General features: G+C 38.7%; 1 protein-coding gene across 1 annotated transcript; it reads right to left on the minus strand.

The window, feature by feature from the left end:
• Positions 1 to 10,104: 10,104 nt before the first annotated feature.
• Positions 10,105 to 11,521, minus strand: LOC121982567 (gibberellin 3-beta-dioxygenase 1-like). The gene is made up of 2 exons (XM_042535719.1): positions 10,901 to 11,521; positions 10,105 to 10,799 (listed from the first exon to the last, which is right to left on the minus strand). The coding sequence occupies exons 1-2, from the start codon at positions 11,392 to 11,394 to the stop codon at positions 10,220 to 10,222; spliced, it is 1,074 nt and encodes a 357-aa protein (XP_042391653.1). The 5' UTR covers positions 11,395 to 11,521; the 3' UTR covers positions 10,105 to 10,219.
• Between the last annotated feature and the right edge of the window lie 9,397 nt (positions 11,522 to 20,918).

A 20,918-nucleotide genomic window follows, 5' to 3' on the forward strand; every position in this document is an offset into this window, starting at 1 on the left:
GATGGGGAATCCCCGAACCTGAAAAAATACGAACGGGGCGGGGATGGGAATGACAAACCCGCCCCTGCCCCGTCTCATTGCCATCCCTAGAGGCGTGGCTTGGTGGGTGCGTTTCTGGGTGTCGCTGCCTTCACAGGCTCCTCTCTCCATCTCTCTTCTTCTCTCTTCTTTGGACACACCGCCGCAGCCAGGAGCCGAGGGAGCTGCGGAGGGAGATTTACTGCCGTCGTTACCAAGAAGAGGGAGACCACGCCCTCCCCTTCCCGCGCCGACCACATCCGACCCCTCGTCCGCTGCAACACCCCATGGCAGCCATCACAGCCGGCCACTAAGACACGCCCCTCCGTCGTCTCCCATGGCGCGGGCAGTAGTCCACTTTACCCTCTCGCATAGGGACATACAGGGCGGCCGCTGCTCCTCCCCTCACCGGTGCTGACGCCGCTGAGGATCGCAGCCGCTGCCTCCACCGGGCATCGCCCCCTAGCAGCCGTTGCCGCCTCCTCTCTTTGTCGTCGTTGTCGTCTCCAGCAAGTGTCGTCACCTCCAGCGGGTGCCACCGTCACTCTCCGAGCAACCATTGCCCCAGGGGTTACGCTTCGTACTAGTTATCTGATTTGGCCTGCGAGCCGAGAGTGTGTTCGGCCTTCGTGCCATTCTTGTATCCCGGCCTGCGAGGTGAAGGAGTGTTCGACCTTCGTGCCACTGTTGTATTTCGGCCTGCAAGCCGAGGTTGTAGTCGGACAGTGCGTCGTCCTCCGGCTCCGAGCCACCGGAGCCAACTACTCACCTGGTGGACATTTATATGCTATTCAAGGCCGCGACGACTTGGTCAGTATCTCGACCAACTCACCCACATCCGAGGGCGCCCCCCGGGGGCCAAGGTACGTTTTCATACTCCTTATTCGTGCATTTATTTCTCTATTATTATCTGGCTGCTCATATGCTCGTGGGATCCACCTCGAGCATCGAGGTACCAGGATCGGGGCAACCCGGTCGTTGACTGCAGGTGTTGTTGACCAAAGGACTTCTGACAGACTAGTCAACACAGAAGACAGCTCATCAACCGGGTCATGGGGATGCGGTCAACCTTTCAAACACGTCACACCGGCAAGTTCGTCTTCTCAGCTTCCCGACAGGATCACACAACAACACTTAAAATTCCAACATTGCATATATACTTTAATCACCATACCTTTGTACTAACTACATTGCGGTAAAAATAACTACCTTTTGTAGCATTATTCCAGGTAAATTGTCGAAAAATAACCAAGATGAGATGATTGACGCACTTATAACATAATAGTAAAGCATTATCAAGTATATACTCAACCGTAAACTATTAAAAAAAAACCAAAGCAAAAAAAACCACTATACCTTTTGTAGAATTATTCCAGGTAATTTTTCGGAAAATTACCAAGATGAGATGGTTGATGCACCTATGATATAATAGTATCAAGTGTATTATCAAGTGTATACTCAACTGTAAACTATTTAAAAAACCAAGCTAAATTACTAAATGGTCTAATCAGCTAACTATAGCATCAGTAATCAACTAACTACAACATCAGTAAAAGTAATTCAAGTTGCAATCAATGCAGCAATGGCAAATGCAGCTAACTATAGCATCAGTGAAAGCATTTCCAATTGCAATTAGTGCAGCAATGGAAAATGCAGTAATCTACTAACAATAGCATCAGTAATCAGCTAGCTAACTACAACATCAGTGAAAGTAATTCAAGTTACAATCAGTGCAGCAATGGCAAATGCAGTAATCAGCTAACTACGGCATTAGTGAAAGTAATTCAAGTTGCAATCAGTGCAGCAATGACAAATGCAGCAACTATAGCATCAGTGAAAGCATTTCCAATTGCAATTAGTGCAGCAATGGGAAACATGGAAGTAACAGTGTTGTACAAGTAGGAGGAATGAATATTGAGGGTGCTAATGGTATTGCAGGTAATTCAACTTTTTCTTTTTTAGCTTTATCAAGTAATAATGTGAAAGATTATGAACTTGTATTAAAAATAAATACCTGAGAAAGTTGTGATGCCAATAGTGGTGGGAATTGAGTCTCAGTCATACTAACACTATCAATGGAGCTACCAATTGTTGGCATGAAATTTATAGGCTAAAACAAAAAAATTATGTATAGTTAACAACAAATAATACCAAATAAATAAAAAATTGAAAGTTATGGAGTAGAAACCATTACAATCGTTGAAGCTTGATTTGTTTTACTCGATGCTTTTCTTTTCCTTAAAGTCTTCTCTAACCCACCTTTCAACCTTTTACTTGAGACTGTTTTCTTCTTGGTTTTAATTCCTTTCATTCCAGTAGAGTTCCCTTCACCATAATCAAATTCCCAAGATTCTTGGCTCACTTTTGATGTTGGATATTAGATTTATTAACTTGTAACTTATCATCCACCATCTTACACAAGCTCAACATAACATCTTTAACAACCTTGTAAGTGTCATCTCTTTCTGCTGTCTTGGTAACCAACTGAACATTCAACCCACACAAATCTTTGTGTCGCATGTTTTGAAGTACTTTTAGATCCAAACTAGCATTGTTGGTCATTGAATTATTAACTTCAAAATATCCAATTTTTGCTTTTCTTGTCCACCTTTTCAGTACATACTGACTTGAGATCTTCATGATATTATTCCACGTAAATATTTTCAGAATATGAGAACACAAAATTCCAGCAAATTCATATTTTCTGCAACTACACTCAATTTTTTCAGACTTCTTATCAAGTGTAACTATATGATGGTTTCTCTTTTTGTGAGGAGTAACTTTATATTTTGTAAATGTATCAACATCCTCACAAATTTCAAGACTAGAATCCTGAGATAAGCACCACTCTTGTTGAAAACACTTGTATACCTCAGGAGTATAAATTTCACTATCATGCTTTAAAATCTCAATTGGAAATATTAAATATGGAACAGTTGTACTTGATCTGAAATCAACTTTTAATTCCTCATATCGACGATCATCAAGGAGCCTTTGGAAGTGATTGAAGAAGTCTAAAAACTTGTGTTTATAAGTGACATATTTTTTCATAATACTATTCATACTCTCACTTCTTTGGGTTATAGTCATATCTGCACAAAACATTTGTCGTCCATATACTAAAGCCCATTTTTCCTTTATGTTGTACATGTGCCTCAACCAATTATTGTCTTCAAGTGCATACTTGGGCAACATCATGTTCCATGCTAAAATAAAATCTTCCTCTTCATCAAAATCATATACACATGATGCAAAATCTTTAGCAAAGTCTCTAAATTGAGAAAAACTCCACTCAAATGATTGATAGCATTTTGATTAATGTGCCAAATGCACAAACGATGATGTGTTTTAGGCCATCTAGAAGCTAATGCCTTTGCCATTGCTGTATCTTGATATGTAAGAATAGTAATTGGTTTTTTCTCACTCATAGCTTTAGTTAATGTATTAAACAACCACTCAAAAGTCAAACTAGTTTCATCATATAATAAAGCAGTGCCAAAAAGTATTGATTGTTTATGATGATTTACACCCACAAACAACACAATTGGCCGACCTTCATTGTTTTTTCTGTAGGTTGTGTCAAAGCAAACAACATCTCCAAAAGTAGCATAATCAGCTCTCATCTTAGCATCAGACCAAAAAATATTAGTAATCAAATCATCTTCATAAACTTGAATAGCATAAAAAAAAATTAGGATCATCAAACTGCATTTGCTGCAAATACTCCAATACACCCCCTGTATCCCCAACTCTTATATTTATTATTCTTTTGGATCGCAAGTAGTTTTTATAATCCTTAGGAATAAATCCTAAATTCTCCCTCCCACCTACTTGTCTCACCATAAGATCATGAGATGCTTTTGGAGGGATTCCTACATCACTTGCAATCTCAATTTGTTTCGCTGCAGAAAAAGATATATTTCTATGACTTCTATAGAGGTGAGTTTTGTTTGGACTTGAGAGATAATGATTATGCTCTCTAACAAATTGCACTACAGTAAACTTATTTTTTTTTTCGATTACTAATCTTCATTTTAGCCTCACAACCAAACCTAGTTTCATCACGACTTGCTTTGACATAAAGATCTCATTTGTCTTTTCCTTTTTTGCCTTAGGCACAACAATAAAAAACTCTATCAAGTAATTTACTCGATTTATCATTGTGAATTTTTTCTCTCCTTACGCCAAATCCAACTTTTTTAGCATATGCCAAATAAAATTGATATACATCTTCTGTATCAAATTTCAACCCCAATTGTGGTATATCCAAATCTGTTTCAATGTTTAAGCTTATAAAATCAAACAAACAAAGAAAAATGTATAAAAAGTAAAATTCGATATATTAAAACTTCATACATTCCCAATATGAATCTTATTACCTTCATCAATAACATCAAAGTCACCTTCCTGACTAGCTTCATTTTCTTCAAAGTTCAAATGACGACAACTCGTAGATTCACCCTTCATGGTTAGAGTCCAAGCTGAAACCTTATCTTGATGGTGAGCACAAACTGCATATCAGTCGCAATTCAAAAAACTTCTGGAAAAAATCATATTGTGTCAGAAGCAAACATCAAATTCGGACTCAGTTTTGTTAATAATCATTTGCATATCAGTATTAGTTTGTTTTGACGAACCTTTTATAGGAAGTCCATACTCAATTAACATCTCCTGTATCTCATCAGGGTTTTGTAACTGTAAAAAATTCAACAAATTAGTATTTGAACTTGGTTGAAATCCATTATTGTGTCAGAAGCAAACATCTCTCTCAAAACAGCTAGGAAAATAAACTGCAAGGGAAAAGCATGGATCCAAATTGAACAATTGCTAAAAGATGCACATGCGACTACTTGTGAAACACTACTAGCGTAGAACATGTAAGGTACAGAATTAAAAAGTGGAAAAAAAACCATGATGTAAGTCGGTGATTGTTCAAATCTAAATAGGAACACTTTGTAAGACTCAACTAATAAATAGGACAATCTGATTAAGAGCTATATAGAGATAAAGTATTGACGTGTACGTTGGGGAAACTAGGAACACTTTGTAGAGAGGTGGCTGGAGGTCGGCGATGCACTGGAGGTGGAGGCAGCGGGAGGGAGGTCGGCGATGCACTAGAGGTTGCAGAGGTCGTTGGAGTGGGCGTGGCGACTTCCTTCGTTTGGGCAGATTGCACCTCTTCGACATTGATATACTCGGTTGCTCAACCGAGTAGATGGTCGAAGTCTCTAGGGGGCTCTTGATTAGGGAGCAAAAGAAATTATTATTTGCGAGCCCTTAAGAAAATGCACTTACAAAATTTTCTTGGGTGGCTGAGGGGACATCCATGGTTAGTTGGTTTAATTTCTTGATGTAGGCCCTAAGTTCTCTTTAGCCCCTATTTGAGTGAAAAGAGGCTCAGGGGAGTTTTGTTGTAATGATGGCGGCTAATGACATGATGAAAGAAAGCCTTACGAAAATCCCTAAAACAACAAATGGACTCGGCCAGCAATCACTTGAACCACGTTTGTGCAGAGTTAGAAAGTGCAGTGAGGAGCACTTGGCACGTCGTCCATGTATTGGTGAAGGAGGGTGACATTCTCAAACTTGAGGAGGTGATCTCCTAAATCAATTGATCCTCCACATTCCCCTAGCATTGGGAGATGGTAGTGTTTTGACATTTTGTCTCCCAATATTTCCTGAGAGAACGACATGCTTACCCGCTCGAGGGAGTCGCTAACTCTCGGGGCTTTCCCCTTGGGCACATCTCGCATGAGTGCATCCCCAAAAGATGATACTTAGGACCTTTCTTCTCGGCCTATATCCTTAAAAGGAGTGCGGAATAATGTTCGGTGATGTGCTATCAAGGATGGTGGCACAGGTGGTAAGTTGATCGACTAGATGAGTGGTTGTACGACAGTCGCTAGTGGAAGAACTGGCTGAAACCTGGTTGAGCCTTCTACACGAGTCTCCCTTTCAGTATGGGGACTCGTCTGAGATGCGGTCGAATCATTCACCAGTCTATCGACGACAACTACTTGCTGCTGTTGTATTAATTTTTGTGCTCGAGCAGTCACCAGTAGATCAAAATTCTCTTGAGATAGGGTGGCGGCAGTGAATCATTCAACTTCTTCCATCTTTACATTTTAGATTCAGGCGAAAGTTTCCACAGACAGTACCAAATTTGATCCTGTTTGAAAACTGAAGAGAATGTGTGCTAGGAAAGTGGTTGTTTGATTGACCGAGAAAAGATTGTGAACTAGAGGGAAAAGGGGCTTCTTTTCTTCTTCTCTGTGCACACCAAAGAGAGAAAACAAAACGTTAGTGTCAAAACTCGGGAAGGGATCCCTACAAGGCCTCTCCGACGCTCAAGTCAGTAAGGCGTCCGAGCGGGAAAAGGGAGAGATTAACAATAAATACGTGCACGTAAGTAAGATTATCATAAGACGTGTACCTAGCCAATGGAGATGCCCCCCTTTATATATCACCTCATATGACCTCTACAATCATGAGGTGACAAAGAATGTCAAATGTCAGAGGTTGTCAAGTAAGGGAAAACATACAGTCTGGGAGGTGTATAGTCACCATTCGAAGAATCTTTCGTTACCCACATGTGTACCCTTTTTATAACTCACGCCATTAATTAGGCGGTTGAAGGAATATTCTGTCATAATATGTCGACTGATGGAAAGTATAAAGTCACCTTGAAAGAAGGTTCTAGTAAGTGCTCATATTACAATAGAAGAATATTCTTTGATAAAATGGTTGTCACTCTAACAGGTTGTTGTGATTCTCTGACCATGTTGTTTGCTGATATCTCGACCGGATCTTTAAACTAGCTGACTATATAGTCATCCTTCCCTTAAGTCACTTGGTTATTCACTAGGTGATGTTGGAGATCTTCTCTAGAAGTAATATGAATCTAAGTCCCCTAGGTCCGGTCGGTTCTATGATCGACCGATTATATACCAAGATACTTGCCTCTGAGAAATGGGGAACTGAATCCCGAGAGATTCTATCGGTACTTTAAACTAATCGTTCATATGATAGAAGACTTACATTTGAAGTGGTAAATTGAGATCTGGAAGTCCGACCGAGTTTATAAGAAGAATTGATATATACTTTTATCTTCTATATGTATAAGTGATGGGCATACTGTGTTATATAATAGATGTCTTAATATAGGTATGAAGCACTATGTCTTGGCGCTGGGTAAAGAGTAAAGTCCTGCGGAGAGTAACACGCTAACTACCATCTCCTTTTGACTTTGATTGTTATATCATCTTGATTTTAACTGTCAAGTCATATCCGAATCTGCCCGTAACATTCCGTATCAATTGGGAAGCACAAAATTAACAGGTTGTTGTATAATCTACTACGTGTGCATTTAAAGTTGTGCAAATCTACTACATAAAGGAGAAATTGAAGTTCTCTCGGTGGGAAAATAGCGATATTGCACAAACAGTTTCAATCAGTTTGGTCCCTGCATTGAGATACAAGATTTCTTAAGTCGGCACTGACTGATAATTAGTTACCGGCCTTCTAGTTTCTCTTGGCCCGTTCCTGTCAAGAACGCTTGGAGATGTTAACAGAGATCTGATAAAAAGGGGGAAATAAAGGAGAAAGATCAGCAGCGAAAAATACATTGCGTCTGCTGCAAGTACCACTGGAGATGCTTTCTTTAATGGTGTGGACAAGCATGTCGGTAATTCTGGATTGGCTGGACGTTTATTTTCAGAACCTCGAGAAGTCAAATGCTTCAGCACTAGCGTAGGAAAAGGAAAAGCGACTGTCGATCTATTTTCTCCAGAAACCAATTTACTGACTAGTTTTTATCTGCCGACCACAATGCGTGAGCCAATAAAAGGAAGAACCTATCTTTTTGGTGTGGGATGGATGATGCCAAGAATGGAACAGCCGAACGAGGACCATTTTATTGTTTTTTAGTTATCACTGAGTATCCCATCATTCAAGCGACTAATTTTTGGATGATCGATTTGACATCATACAAATTTTCTATTTAAGTTTGAAAATATAATTTTTTAACTTGCAATAGGTATCGGACCGATTAATTTTGAAGATGATCGATTCAGTTCCATACTTATTTTTTCGATTATTAGGGATAAATCTGAAAGTACTTACAAATGGTCAGTAACTCAACATTCAAAATTTATCATCCCGCTGAAGGAAAATATCCTACAATACACTGTAATTGAGAATCAAATTATGAATACTTGAAAAATTACATAGGCACTCTATCGCTGTACTATAGCTCGGGATGAACGAGGACCTTCTTATTATTTTTTAAGATAATTCAAGTATATGAGTGTGATCCAGACAGTCCGATTCTATATATTGATCATGAGATAAATCTAGAAGTACGAGCAACTCCTCGCCCAGCCACCCAAATGTTCCCTTAAAAAAAGTACCCTAAAATGACACTTTAGTTCTGAATGAGGACCCATCTTATCTATGATAAAAAAATGATATCGGTCATTTCAAATGATCTAAGATCATCGATAAAATTCAAGTAGATAAATCATAGAAGATTTTACGCTCTGTTTGATATGCATGATAGGATAGGATTATATTTTTTTAAAAAATTTAATCAAATGTTTGATAGAGTTGATTAGAGATAAGATTGTGAATGATTAAAAGTAGGATTCATAATATTTTAATCTCAAGAGAGATTATTTATCATACCTTTAATTCTATTCTAATCAACCCAATCTTATCCTATTATACATATCAAACGGAACCTAACACATACAGAATAGTAGTAGATATGAATTGTGAACGATGCAGCCCCGTGAGATCACTGCTTTTGGATTTCTTTATTCCATTGATCATCGAGCCAAGAGCAGACAAAATGTGTGGATGGATATAATTCGCCATAAAACACATTTATCTGCAGGTAAGGATTAATTCTAGGGGAAGGACGGAGAAGAAAGTAAGAAAAGAAAATATATTTACTTCGATGGATTGATAGAGACAAACTAATGGAAAGAGAATCTTCTGTCCTCTCTCTATTATTTATCATTTTCTGTCCTCTTTCCCTCCCTTATCCTCTCCCTCTCTTTCCCTCCCTCTGGTCTAGTTTTCTTAAAGGGAATTCTCTTCCTTATATTTTGGCCATGGCCATGTGTACTAACTAGTTAGCATCAGTCGTGATTTATCCTATTCATATTGACCAAAAAAATAGATGGATAAGGATACTAAGAGTGAGTAATCAACTTTTTTTACCACACATGTGCTATTCACTATTCTAAGATAGATCCATTACTTTAACAACCTCCCTAGTGTCGGTCCCATGATTAATCACTATTCTAAAGACTAGTAGTCATCCGGCCCCACGAGCACAATCACCTTTTATCAACTTAATTTTCTTGAAAGAAAATTTTTAAAGAATAGCACTCTCTCATATGAACAATTAACAAGTACATCATAGTATTACTATCATAAAATATGGGATTAAATCTCAGTTAGTAGTATAGTACGTCCTCTTTAATACATTATTTAATTGTCTAAGACTAATAATTATTCATAATTTATTTCTTCTATATTAATCTGAAAAAGAACCGACGGAGATATCTTTGATCACGCTTATTATTTTTGTATCTTCTAAGTAACTAATATTAAAACTCTATTTATTTCATACATATACTTATTGTTTTTGTATCTTCTAAGTAACTAATATTAAAACTCTATTTATTTCATACATATACTTATTGTTTTTGTATCTTCTAAGTAACTAATATTAAAACTCTATTTCTTTCATACATATAGTTTACTTTAATTAATATCAATATTAAAGTTAATTTGTCACATTTAATGTTTTTTTTTTTAAATTCCAAGCGCAAGTCACGTTGAACTGAGTTGATGGCTGATCCAGAGGTCATGATCCACCAAAGAGTCTGTGACCCTCGTCTCTTTCATGCCCATCTAACCGGAGAGAAAATAAGAAAAAGACAACGATCCAAAAGAAGATAAAAAAGTGGATCACGATCATTCTTAATTAATTAATGGCACGGCCATCTCAATTAATGCCGATGCCTTTCGATATGCCCTATGCATTTGTCACTTGTGACACGTTCAATTAAAGTGGGAATTTTAGGGATCAATCATCAGTTTTTTTTCCTTGGCAAATATATTCACACTCTATCACATACACTTTTCTGTTGGAGGCGCATAAAATTGCATCCTCCGTTACAAAATACCATCATCACTCGTCCACTAGCATGTCTTCTTGACATGACTCGAGTGCCATGCCAAAGAGCTTGCCCTTGAGGTTCAAGTACTCGGGCCAGGTAACAGCGCGGTAGGCAGCCCTGCCTTGGGCCTCCACTAGCTTCTCCAAGGGTGAGACCTTGGCGTCCTTTTGCGGACCGCACATGTAGGCCACCGAAATGCGGTGGCGGGATCGATCGACAACCGCTCGATGCACGACACTCTTATACCTACCGTTCGATAGTATTTGAAATAAATCTCCGACGTTCACAATAAGAGCTCCGGACATGGGGGGGACCGTCACCCATCGGTTCGATTGTTCTAGGACTTGAAGGCCGCTCGAGTCGCTTTGATAGAGGAGGGTGAGTAGGGTCGAGTCGGTGTGCGGAGCGAGACCCATGGCTCGGTTCGGGTCGGGGCAAGCCGGGTAGGAGTTCAAATGTAGCACAGCCGTGGTCTCATGGATTGGGCCGAGGTCGTCGTCGTCGTCGTCGAGGCCCAGAGAGAAGAGCATGAGCCGCAGTAGCTTCCGGGCCAACTGCTGCATGTGTGCGCTGTACTCTTCTATGACGTCACTGTTGGTTGTGGTAACAAAAAACCCTGTTTTTTTTTAGGTTTACGAAACCAATCGAAAACTTAAAAAGGCAAGCGAAGCGCGTTAATTTGATGGGGGTACCAGAAGGCGAGGGGGTCGCCGGCCGGCCAGAGCGTGCGCGCGTGCTCGAGCGGCGAGCCGGCGATGGTGAATCCCTCCGACCACATGAGCTTGGGGAAGAAGCAGGAGATGCGGGCGGTGCCGTAGCCGGATGCGCCGCCTTCGGCGGGGCGGGCGGCGCGGAGCTTGTGGCTGGTGGGGAGCGCGAAGAGGCGGCGGGAGGCGGCCTCGGCGCGGAGGAGGAGGCCGGGGGGGACGCCGTGGCCGGTGACCTGGAAGGCTCCCCAGGCGGCGCAAGCGCTGGCGAGCTGGCCGAGGACGGCGTCGACGGAGACGGAGAGGTCGACGACGGGCACGGAGGTGCCCGGGGATGCGGCGGCGGCGGCCGACGGGAGGTCGTCGAGGTCCGGCCACGCGTGCGAGTCGGGGACCTCGATCGCCGACTCGAAATCGAGGTGGTGCGTGCCGTGGTGGTATTGGCGGGGAGGTTGGATCTGCCCGGCGGCCGTCGGCATGGCGGCAGGAGGAGGAGGAGGAGGAGATGGTTAAAAAGCGTGTGAGGTGTTTGATTTGGTGTTGTGGCACACGCTGCGCCGTGCTCTCTCTCTCTCTTTCGCTCTTGATCCCGTGCGCTCTCTCTTATTCTGTTTTTGGCTCTACATATAGACAAATTATAAAGGATGAAGCGCTATAAAATGAAATGAAAATATTCATTCAATTAAAATATATATATATATATATATATATATATATATATATATAAAACGGAAAGTGTTGAATAATGGGATCGCGAGCCATAAGTTTTAAATGGTTCACGTCGTGATAGCTAAGCAACAAAGATCGCGTTGCATCGGCAAGGGGAGTTGGAATTGACGTGAGGTCCGGAATAAAATTGGTACGTCGCTTTCTAAAAGAAACGCCTCAAAACGCTTCGTTTCTTCATCTTATAGAATTTGTAGCCAATGTGAGAGTCATGAGGTTTAGACGGGAGCAGGTGGCGCAAACAGCTAGATATTAATCCCCTTGTTCATTCGTTATATATTTGAAATTAAACTCAACTTGACTCGGTCCTCCCCCACTCCCTTAGTATATAACTCTGACTGCCTACTTAAAGTAGTCCTTTGGGATCAAATATTCAACAAAATATTTTACATTTTGATCTTATCCGAAAGCGATGAAGATAACTAGTTAGAGATTTGACTCTGCGGTTGAATGTATGAAAATCAAGAACATCAATATCAGGATAAGAAAGAGCTCCAGACATTGACCCTCTAACACTCAAGTCAGTCACTAACAACAGTTAAAAACAAAGAGAACTATAGCAGCAACAAGAGCGTGATCACTAATAACGCATACCTTGACCGATGCATGGACTCCTCTTTAGTGTACGTGCACGTTTCTCAAAGCGCGTGCATGTTTTCCAATTATCCTATGAAAAGACAAGTCAGAAAAGTATCCTTGATATCTTTCTTTAACAGAGTGTGCAAATCCCTGATGTGATAGTGAAAAGTTTCCGTTGTACGATTTGTGTGTTGACCATGTTCTGTTATCAACAGCACAAACTCCCAAAAATATACGATGAGCTATACAGGGGGTGCCACTGTCGGCCAAGCGGGAGACGCTCGACCGGGACTCCCTACTCGCTCGCTTGGAGTAGTTCTCCTCTTGGACGTATGACTTAATATTAAGGCACTGCCTTCGTTCGGTCGGACAAGCGATCTAGCCGGACAAATAATTGGGTGACTATTTGCCATGACTTCCACATCGGCCGCTCTTCCCATCTTTGTCCTATCTTTGGTGGGCCTTCCTCCATCGGTACATGGACCTCCCTTTGCCGTCGTGTCACATTCGTTGAAAATTAATTTCAAAATTTATTAAAATAATCGATGTACAAATATCAACTACGTCGTCAATTTGCGGAGTACTATCAATGGTCCATTTCCGTATAGATCGATTGGTGCTGATAGAAGGAAAAGGCCAGTGATTCATGTCCAAAAATATTACAGCAGTCACCAACTGAACATGCATGAATCAATTTCAGGTGCCGTCCGGTCAATGTCTTTAGTGATCCCCTTAGTCATGAAACTTGGATTTGTGGGCATGCATCAATTTAAATGATTGCAATCGAAGATTGTGACCCAAAAAATCGGCCTAATTAATCATCTTACTGTTTTATACCTGGATTAATTTTAGAGTGATTGATTTGATTCAATTTTTCTTCTATCACGAGCATCTACTAATTCAGCCTTAGCATAAAATCAGGTTTGGAGGCATCCTTATCCTGTCTGCTTCCGGAAAGTAGACGGTAAAAAATATAATTGCATCATGCATGCGCATTTCGCATCGATCCAATACGGTGACAAAATAGCAGAAGCAGTGGTGGAGGCAGCGGTGTCGTGGCGTGGGGGCGGACGCTAGCCGACGAGGAACAGGGTGGGGGAGAGTTCCGGCCAACGCAAGCAACAATTAACTCATGGGAGGTTAAAAACAACAAAGGAACAATGCGCCTTGACCTCACGCCCCGGCTCCAATTTCCAACGACGTGCTGCAGCCCCCCGTTTGTCCTCCGCTCCGACTTCTTCTATCACCTCCCTGCGTGCGTGCCGTCGTCAGTTCCTGATCGTCTCGTCGTCTCATCCGAAGCCACCTCCCGATTTCTCAAGCATGCAGGCAGCTAGCCGCTGCATGCGCAGTGACGACAATGCGCCAACAGTGCCGGTGGAAATGATGGTGCTTAATTAATTAGAATATATAGTTTATAGTAAGGAGAATGCGCTCGCCGTGCTCGCAATTAATTATTATACGGTTCGCGGAAGACGACAGCGGACGTCCTTGTCCTTCGCTTCTAATATTTTAAAGAGTCGAGGAGGATGATGAGATCGAAGGGGAAAAAGTCGATAGTCGCTGCCGCCGAGAAGCCGATAAATTAACGACAAAAAGAACAGAGACAGAAGGAAGGTGATCATGAAACCCAAAAAGAATAAAAAAATAAAATAAAATGACGAACTATTCCGAATCTTATCGTGATAAGATCGGGCCCAATTTATACGGCCCAGCAACTTGGCCTGCACATGGCTGATGGAGAAAGAAGCATTTAATTGAGACCGGACCCCTCTCTCCGCTCGGCGCCCTGCAGTCCGACCACCTGTCCATCGTCGGCAGTCTCCGGCCTCTTATTCTGACCCAAACTATAATTTACATGAGAAGGTAAACTTAAGGAGGAATCTGTTGTAAAACTGATTACGTAAATACAGTAATCTATTTGTACCAAAATAGCAAACATGAAATAAACTTGTAAATGAAAAGAGTAAGGTTGAGAAATCGTGTATCCCATGGTGCAGAGGCTCTCCGACAAAATTCTTCCAAGATCCGACAACCACTCGTAGGTGCACTCCAAAACGAACGCCGCACTCCGACTCAACCTCAGATCGCAGAACCAAGCCTCATAACATAAGAAGAGAGGGAAGAAAGAAAGAAGAAGTGTATTTATACACTCTGAAGCAAGTGCGTCGCGTTGCTTCCTTACGAGGACAGAACCAAACCCAAGTGTGCGCGATGATCGCGTGCGTCGCGCCGGTTTATGGATTTTCGACTCGAACCCCCCGAAGCCACCTGATTTGGGCTCGGCCCACGCATGCGTGTAAACCCCCCTTTACTTTGCTAAGCAAGGATAGAACGACTCCATATATAAGGTATTCCCACCTTCTTTGCTTAGCAATGTGGGACTAAATACATACACACATACATTGCCAAAACAACAACTAAACCAAAAACAAATAGTTTGAATTAAAATACCAAACTCAATAGAATCATAACTAATTGTGATCGAATCGCGATCGTAATCCAACTGCTATTACATTATGAACCATTTCTTGGTCTACAAAAAATAGATCAGAGGATTTTTTTCTCTTTGATTTGACACATAAGATAGGATTGGATGAAATAATGATTATCCTATGTATCGACAAAAAATAAAAATTTACAGAAAAAAATAAAAATCATCGCTCTCAAATACTTACATAGACGATTATATAGACAAACTTTGATTAATAAGAATTTGTAGAAAAAATAAAAAGAGAAGAAATCATCGCCCTCAAATAGTTAAACAGATGATCATATATAAGACAAACTATGATTTATAATAAATAAAACTATAAAAAATACCATAAATATAAAAAAAATAAAAATTATTAAAAATACTAAAATACATACATTTAGAGATTTTGAAAAAAAATACTAAATGTTGATTTCTTATTGGAAATTTGATAGTTATGAGTTTCATCCTATAATAAATCTAGGTTTGAACGGATTTCTGTTCAAATTGAATAAAGCCTCATCCTAATATTATATATAAATCTTTAAAATTGGTGAGATCTTGTGGGTCGACCATGCATCATGATTCATCATCCTCAAATACCTACTTTTTCCTCCTTGCAAAATTAAAGAGTAATTTTGTGAAATTACAAATGGACACAAGTCTTGTCATCTGAGTTTCTTTCTTAGACATCATGAATTGGAACTCTAATGGTTGCTTTACAGCCATAATTCAAGTCGGTGGGAGCTGTTTTTCTTCTTCTTTATGCAACTTGGCTCGATCTTCTGCATGCAATCGGTATTTCCACCATGATTATTGACTATAATTTGTTTCTTGACTTGTTTTATTCTCAATGAAGTAATAAATCAGAGCGTTTGACCAAATAAAATGATGGTAACAGAGAAGATCAAAGTACTCGTGGTTTTCATTTTTAAATCCTAAAAATACTTTAGTTATTCCGTCTAGAGCAATGAAGACCACCGTTAAACTGTCACGGAATTTGAATGGGAATAAAATTTTGACCAAAGAACTTTGGAAACTGTCGGTAAATACCACTAAAGGGAGAAGGAAAAATCGTTGGCAAACGGGGAAGGTTCCTAACATAACTACTTTGACGATTAACAAAGGGCATCCATCCTTACGAGTGAAGGCTCTTTACAGTAATGTGAAGGCTTAGCATTAGCTGAATCCTTAAGAGTGGCATCCATCCTTTATCCGACCCAATCGTGCGTACAAACAAGAGTCGATCAGATAACAAAGGGCACTTGGTTGGCCGACCAACTTACCATTAAGCATATAGGTGGCACATATACTCAATGACTCAATATTTCTTTTTTCCATTTTGTATAACAATTGTTAGAAAATTAAGGAAATATTTTTGTTTTGTCTAAGGAAGCTTCTACACTGTAAAATACATAAACAATGGGCATATTTTTAGAAAGTTATCATAATGACAAAAAGGTCGATCATTTTTGGGAAATATATCGAGATTCGTATAGAGAGTAAAAGTAACACTATAAAAGAAGTCTCAATTTACCGGCACATGTACGTTACATTATGCCAAAGACACTCAGATTCCATTGTTTATTGCATTTCCTCTCAGACACCTATTTGACTTGAGCATCAGTGTCTGCACCGGAGACCCCTTCTCGGCCCAGTTGTTGACGTTTCATCCCTCTACTTTTTATTTTTGACATGCAGGATCGCACAACATCTTCTATTTCCAGTGCGGAGTCTTCACAGTCAACATTAAAGCCACGTGCCTAGTGTTTTATCTCCCCCGATTTCAGATAGGATCAGATAGAAAGTGTAAAAAGGTGTGAGCGTGTATGTACATGTATATCCATACCAGCGGAAAAGGACCCCCTTTTATAATGTCTTCCATAATCCCCATATTTAATGAGATATTATCTCACTGTCAGACAACCCATCTTATCGCCATGTTTACATTGTATTTAGCACTCGCATCACAGGTATGGGGAGGATGTACTGTGTATCTATACACATATATAATCTTCTGACTTTCTAACAAACTCACGTGTTGTATTAATGACGAAATGAGCTTATGGGCTGGGAGGCTTATTGGGCCGCTAGTTGGAAAATGAGCCTTGCGTAGAGAACCCGCCTTCTTATAGGGCTTAAATGGGTTGTGATAATTGTTGGATCATAAAGACGCTAGAGAGGGGGGTCGGTGAATAGCGTTCGTCGCTTTTTCAAAAGTCGAGAATATGCAGCGAAAATAATCAAAGTGAAAGACAAACACTAACACAAGTGTTATACTTGGTTCGGAGCCTTTCGACGACTCCTACTCCAAGGTCCACACTCACTGATTGCTTTCATTGGGCAATCACTATAATCACGAAATCATTACAAGAGTAAGTACAATGCAGGAATTTAGATTATACTGACAATACAAAATTATAGATTCAAGAGTAGTTTATCGGAGCAGCCTTTTGGTTTCCCGAAGACCTTTTTGGAGCACCATGCAAGTACGAAAGCTATAGTAATTGATATGTTAAAGATGTTGATTAAAGGCTGCTTTTATAGCCCCATCCGGGTGCCTGGATCCCTCCCAGACGTCTGGACTGTACTGATGTGACGAGCTCTCGTTGAAACTTCATCCTCGAAGTTTATCCACCTCCGGGTGGCTGGACCTCCTCCTGGCGCCTAGACTACTGACATGGGTTGGCCAGTCTTCATACTCCAACTCAACTTCTGGATAAACTTTGTTGGTCCGGGCACCTAGAGCACCTCCGGGCACTCGGACTGCCCAGGTGCTTGTCTAGGCACCCGCCCGGCCTCATTGAGCATAGCTTGTCGGACCAGCCCTTCGGTATCCCGGAAACCTTTTTGAAGTAGCGTGCAAGTACGAAAGCTATAGTAATTGACATATTGAAGCAGCTAGTTGAAGGTTGCTTTTATAACCCTATCCGAGCGCCTGGATCCCCTCTCGGGCTCTTGTACTATGTTGACGTGACAAGCTTTCGTCAAAACTTCATCCTCGAAGTTTATCCATCTCCGAGCGCCTGGACCCCCCCCCTCTCCCGGGGCACTTGGACCACTGATGTGGGTCAGCCAGTTGTCATGCTCCAACTGAGCTTTTGGATGAACTTTACTGGTTTGGGCACCTAGATCACCTTTGGACGCCCCGACCGCCTAAGTGTCTGGCCAAGCACCCGCCCAAAAACAGGATCTAGTCACGTTTCCAATTTAGATTTCTAAAATGGACTTAAATTAGACCTGCACCTAATGCCCTCAAATGGGACTCGTCTTCACTAGATCACTCTCCTCCAGTGCTTACCTTACTTACCAATTGCAGACTTCCTTGATGTCAGGTCCCTTAACCCATCAAGACTTCCTGCCAGATCTCAACCAATCTGGACTTCAGTCAATTGGCAACTCAACTGGACTTCCTTCTGTCATATCTCAATCAATCTGGACTTCGTGCCAGCTATCAACCTAGCTGGATTTCAGCCTGGTGTTTCGGTCTTCTAGACCCAACAAGTCCTGCACAGTTGGTAAAAGGTTAGACAAACAACACATCTAACTTTAATCTATTTGTTGCACATCAAAACCTGATTGTTAGTGCAATTTGCACTAACAATCTTCCTTTTTCTATGTAATGACAACCTATGTTAAAGTTAAAAAAAAAATAAATACAAATAAGCATTAAACATGTAATGCAAAATTAAGTTTAAATTTGAGTAAAGTGAGTTGATTTTTTTTTTCTAACAACCCACTATCCTCCCCCTTTGTCATATATCAAAAAATATACAACACATTAAACCCAAGTAAATTTTATGTATGTAAACAAGTCACCTAAAGGATAAGTGAAACCAAGTAGTAAGTATAATATTCTTCAGGTTTATGTTTAGGGAGATTAAAAATTTTCAAAGTAAAGTTTTAAGTACTTTTTGAAAAGGTTTTTGAACGGAAAAAAACTTTCAAAGTAAATTTTCTAAAACTTTTGTCCAAAGGTTTTTCAAGTAAATTTCATCAAGTATTTTGCAAATAACCATTGAATATTTTCCAAAAATAATATTTTTGGAAAAACCTTTAAGGTTTAGACACTTTTAAGTATTTTTCAAAGTAAAGATTCCAAGTATTGTTCAAAAAGTTTGCAAATCGATTTTCTAAGTCAAAGATTTTCAAATAATTTTCAAAAAATGAAAGAAATTCAAATATTTTTCAAGACGTTTTTTGAAATATTTTTCCAAGAAATTTTCAAAAAGTGTATGTATTGAAAAATATGTTTGAATGCATAATTTTTAAAACAATAAAGGTTTTCAGAGGATAATTTAAAGTACTTTCAAAATTTAAGGCATTTTTCAAAAACACTTTCTAAGGTATAACTTTGCAAAGTAATTTTGTAAATATTTTCAAAAGTTTAATCTTTTCAGATTTTCAAACGTATAATTTTTAAAGGAAGTTTTTGAAACTTTGCAAGGATTTCTCAAATTTATTTAAAACAAGATTTTAATAAAAGTTCCAAGTATTTTCAAGGACATTTTTTTTAAAAAAACTTGTAAGTTATTTTCAAAACATAAAGCTTTGCATGAATTTTGTAAAATATCTTTCAAAGTGTTTTTCAAAGTAAATTTCAAAATCTTTTTAAGTTGTCCAAACAAATTCTCCTCCTTTAACCTGATATTATTTTAAAAAATAATATTAATATAAAATTAGTCTTTAAATATCCAATCTTTCGTTACTAACCAACTATCAGAAGATAGCAGTGTTCACTTGGTTAGTCAAGTTAAGTTTTAATGTCCAGTTAAAAATTTGTTGAAAAAAGAACTACTTAACTTAATCAATGTACTGTGGTATTTTTCGCCCAGACTTATATTAATGCACTGATATAAGCATTAAAAGTCTAAGAAAAATGCCTATACATCTCATGTCATTCTAAGATTTAGAATACACAATCAAGGTAGACTTAGTGTGTTTGTGAGATACTCATTACCTAGATTTATATGATCATGCTTTCCAGGGATTTGTCATAGACTAAGGCCAAAACAAATTTTTAAATACTAAGAAGATGAGAATTTTTAGAAACTATAAGAAAAGAATTTTTCTAAAATTTACAAATCCTTTGAAAATTTATTTTAAAATAAGAGTTCTAGTCTAACATTCCCAGTTTCCTTCATAGATTCCTAATATTTTGTTAAGTTAAAGTTAAGTTCAAAGTTTTTAAGTTTGAATTAAGTGTATTTGATAAGTTTATGTTTGGATTGATAATACTTAGTTATTAATTGAGATTTAAGTTAATTTATTGATAATTTGATTGATTTGAATTAGATTAGTTTAAAGTTTTAATTAGATTGAATTAAGGTATTAATTAAATTAAGTTTTCAATTAAGGTTATGCTAAATTAGTAATTAAGGTTAGATTAATTAAAGTTAAGTTTATGTTAAGTTAGATTAATGTTTAGTTAACTTAATTTTAAAACTTAAGTGAATTAACATTTAGGGTTTAATTCAATTAATTTTAATTATTTACTAATTAATTATTTAATTCAGTTTTAAGTTTAAGTTAATTAATTTCAGTAAACTTTAAGTTTAACTTTATTTAATTAATGTAAGTTTAATTAGTGTTTTAGAACTTATTTTATATCTTATTTAGAATTAATTAATGTTTTAGTATAAGTTTTAGTTAAAATTTTAAGTTAAATTTTAAGTTTAGGTTAATTTATTTTAATTTAATTTTACTTTACTTTAATTTAATTTTACTTTAATTTAATTTAATTTAATTTAATTTTACTTTACTTTAATTTAATTTAATTTGATTTGATTTAATTTAATTTAATTTAATTTTACTTTACTTTAATTTATTCCTTATTTGTTTCACCATATCTAAATTTTCAATTAAGAGAATCCTGTAATTTTGTGAGATAAGTTAAGTTAAATTTTAGGCTTTAGTTTAATTTGTGTTAGATTCAAGTTTAAATTTGAGTTAAACAAGTAGACATTCTTTGAATAGATTTCTAAGCTGTGGTGAGTCACACGGATATCGTTAGAGTAACCACATGCTTCGAGATTTTTTAAATAGTCCTACCCAAAGAACTTAATACAAAACTTTAGTCTAAGTAGCTAGGATTAGTAAGGGGTAATTTCAGTTAGTTTCACTAAGCTAAATGCATCAGGTCGAAGACATATCTTCCTAGACATGCATAGATAGAGCTTCCTTAACTTACTATCATCTCAAACTTCTCTAGTACTATTTGTCAAG

Source organism: Zingiber officinale, chromosome 5A, assembly GCF_018446385.1.
Source record: "Zingiber officinale cultivar Zhangliang chromosome 5A, Zo_v1.1, whole genome shotgun sequence".
NCBI classification, from domain to species: domain Eukaryota; kingdom Viridiplantae; phylum Streptophyta; class Magnoliopsida; order Zingiberales; family Zingiberaceae; genus Zingiber; species Zingiber officinale.

Coding starts and splice junctions, on each gene's coding strand:
- LOC121982567 (XM_042535719.1), bottom strand. CDS start 11,394: ATGCCGACGGCCGCCGGGCAGATCCAACCTCCCCGCCAATACCACCAC. Junction 10,800..10,900: donor GGCGACCCCCTCGCCTTCTG/GTACCCCCATCA, acceptor CACAACCAACAG/TGACGTCATAGAAGAGTACA.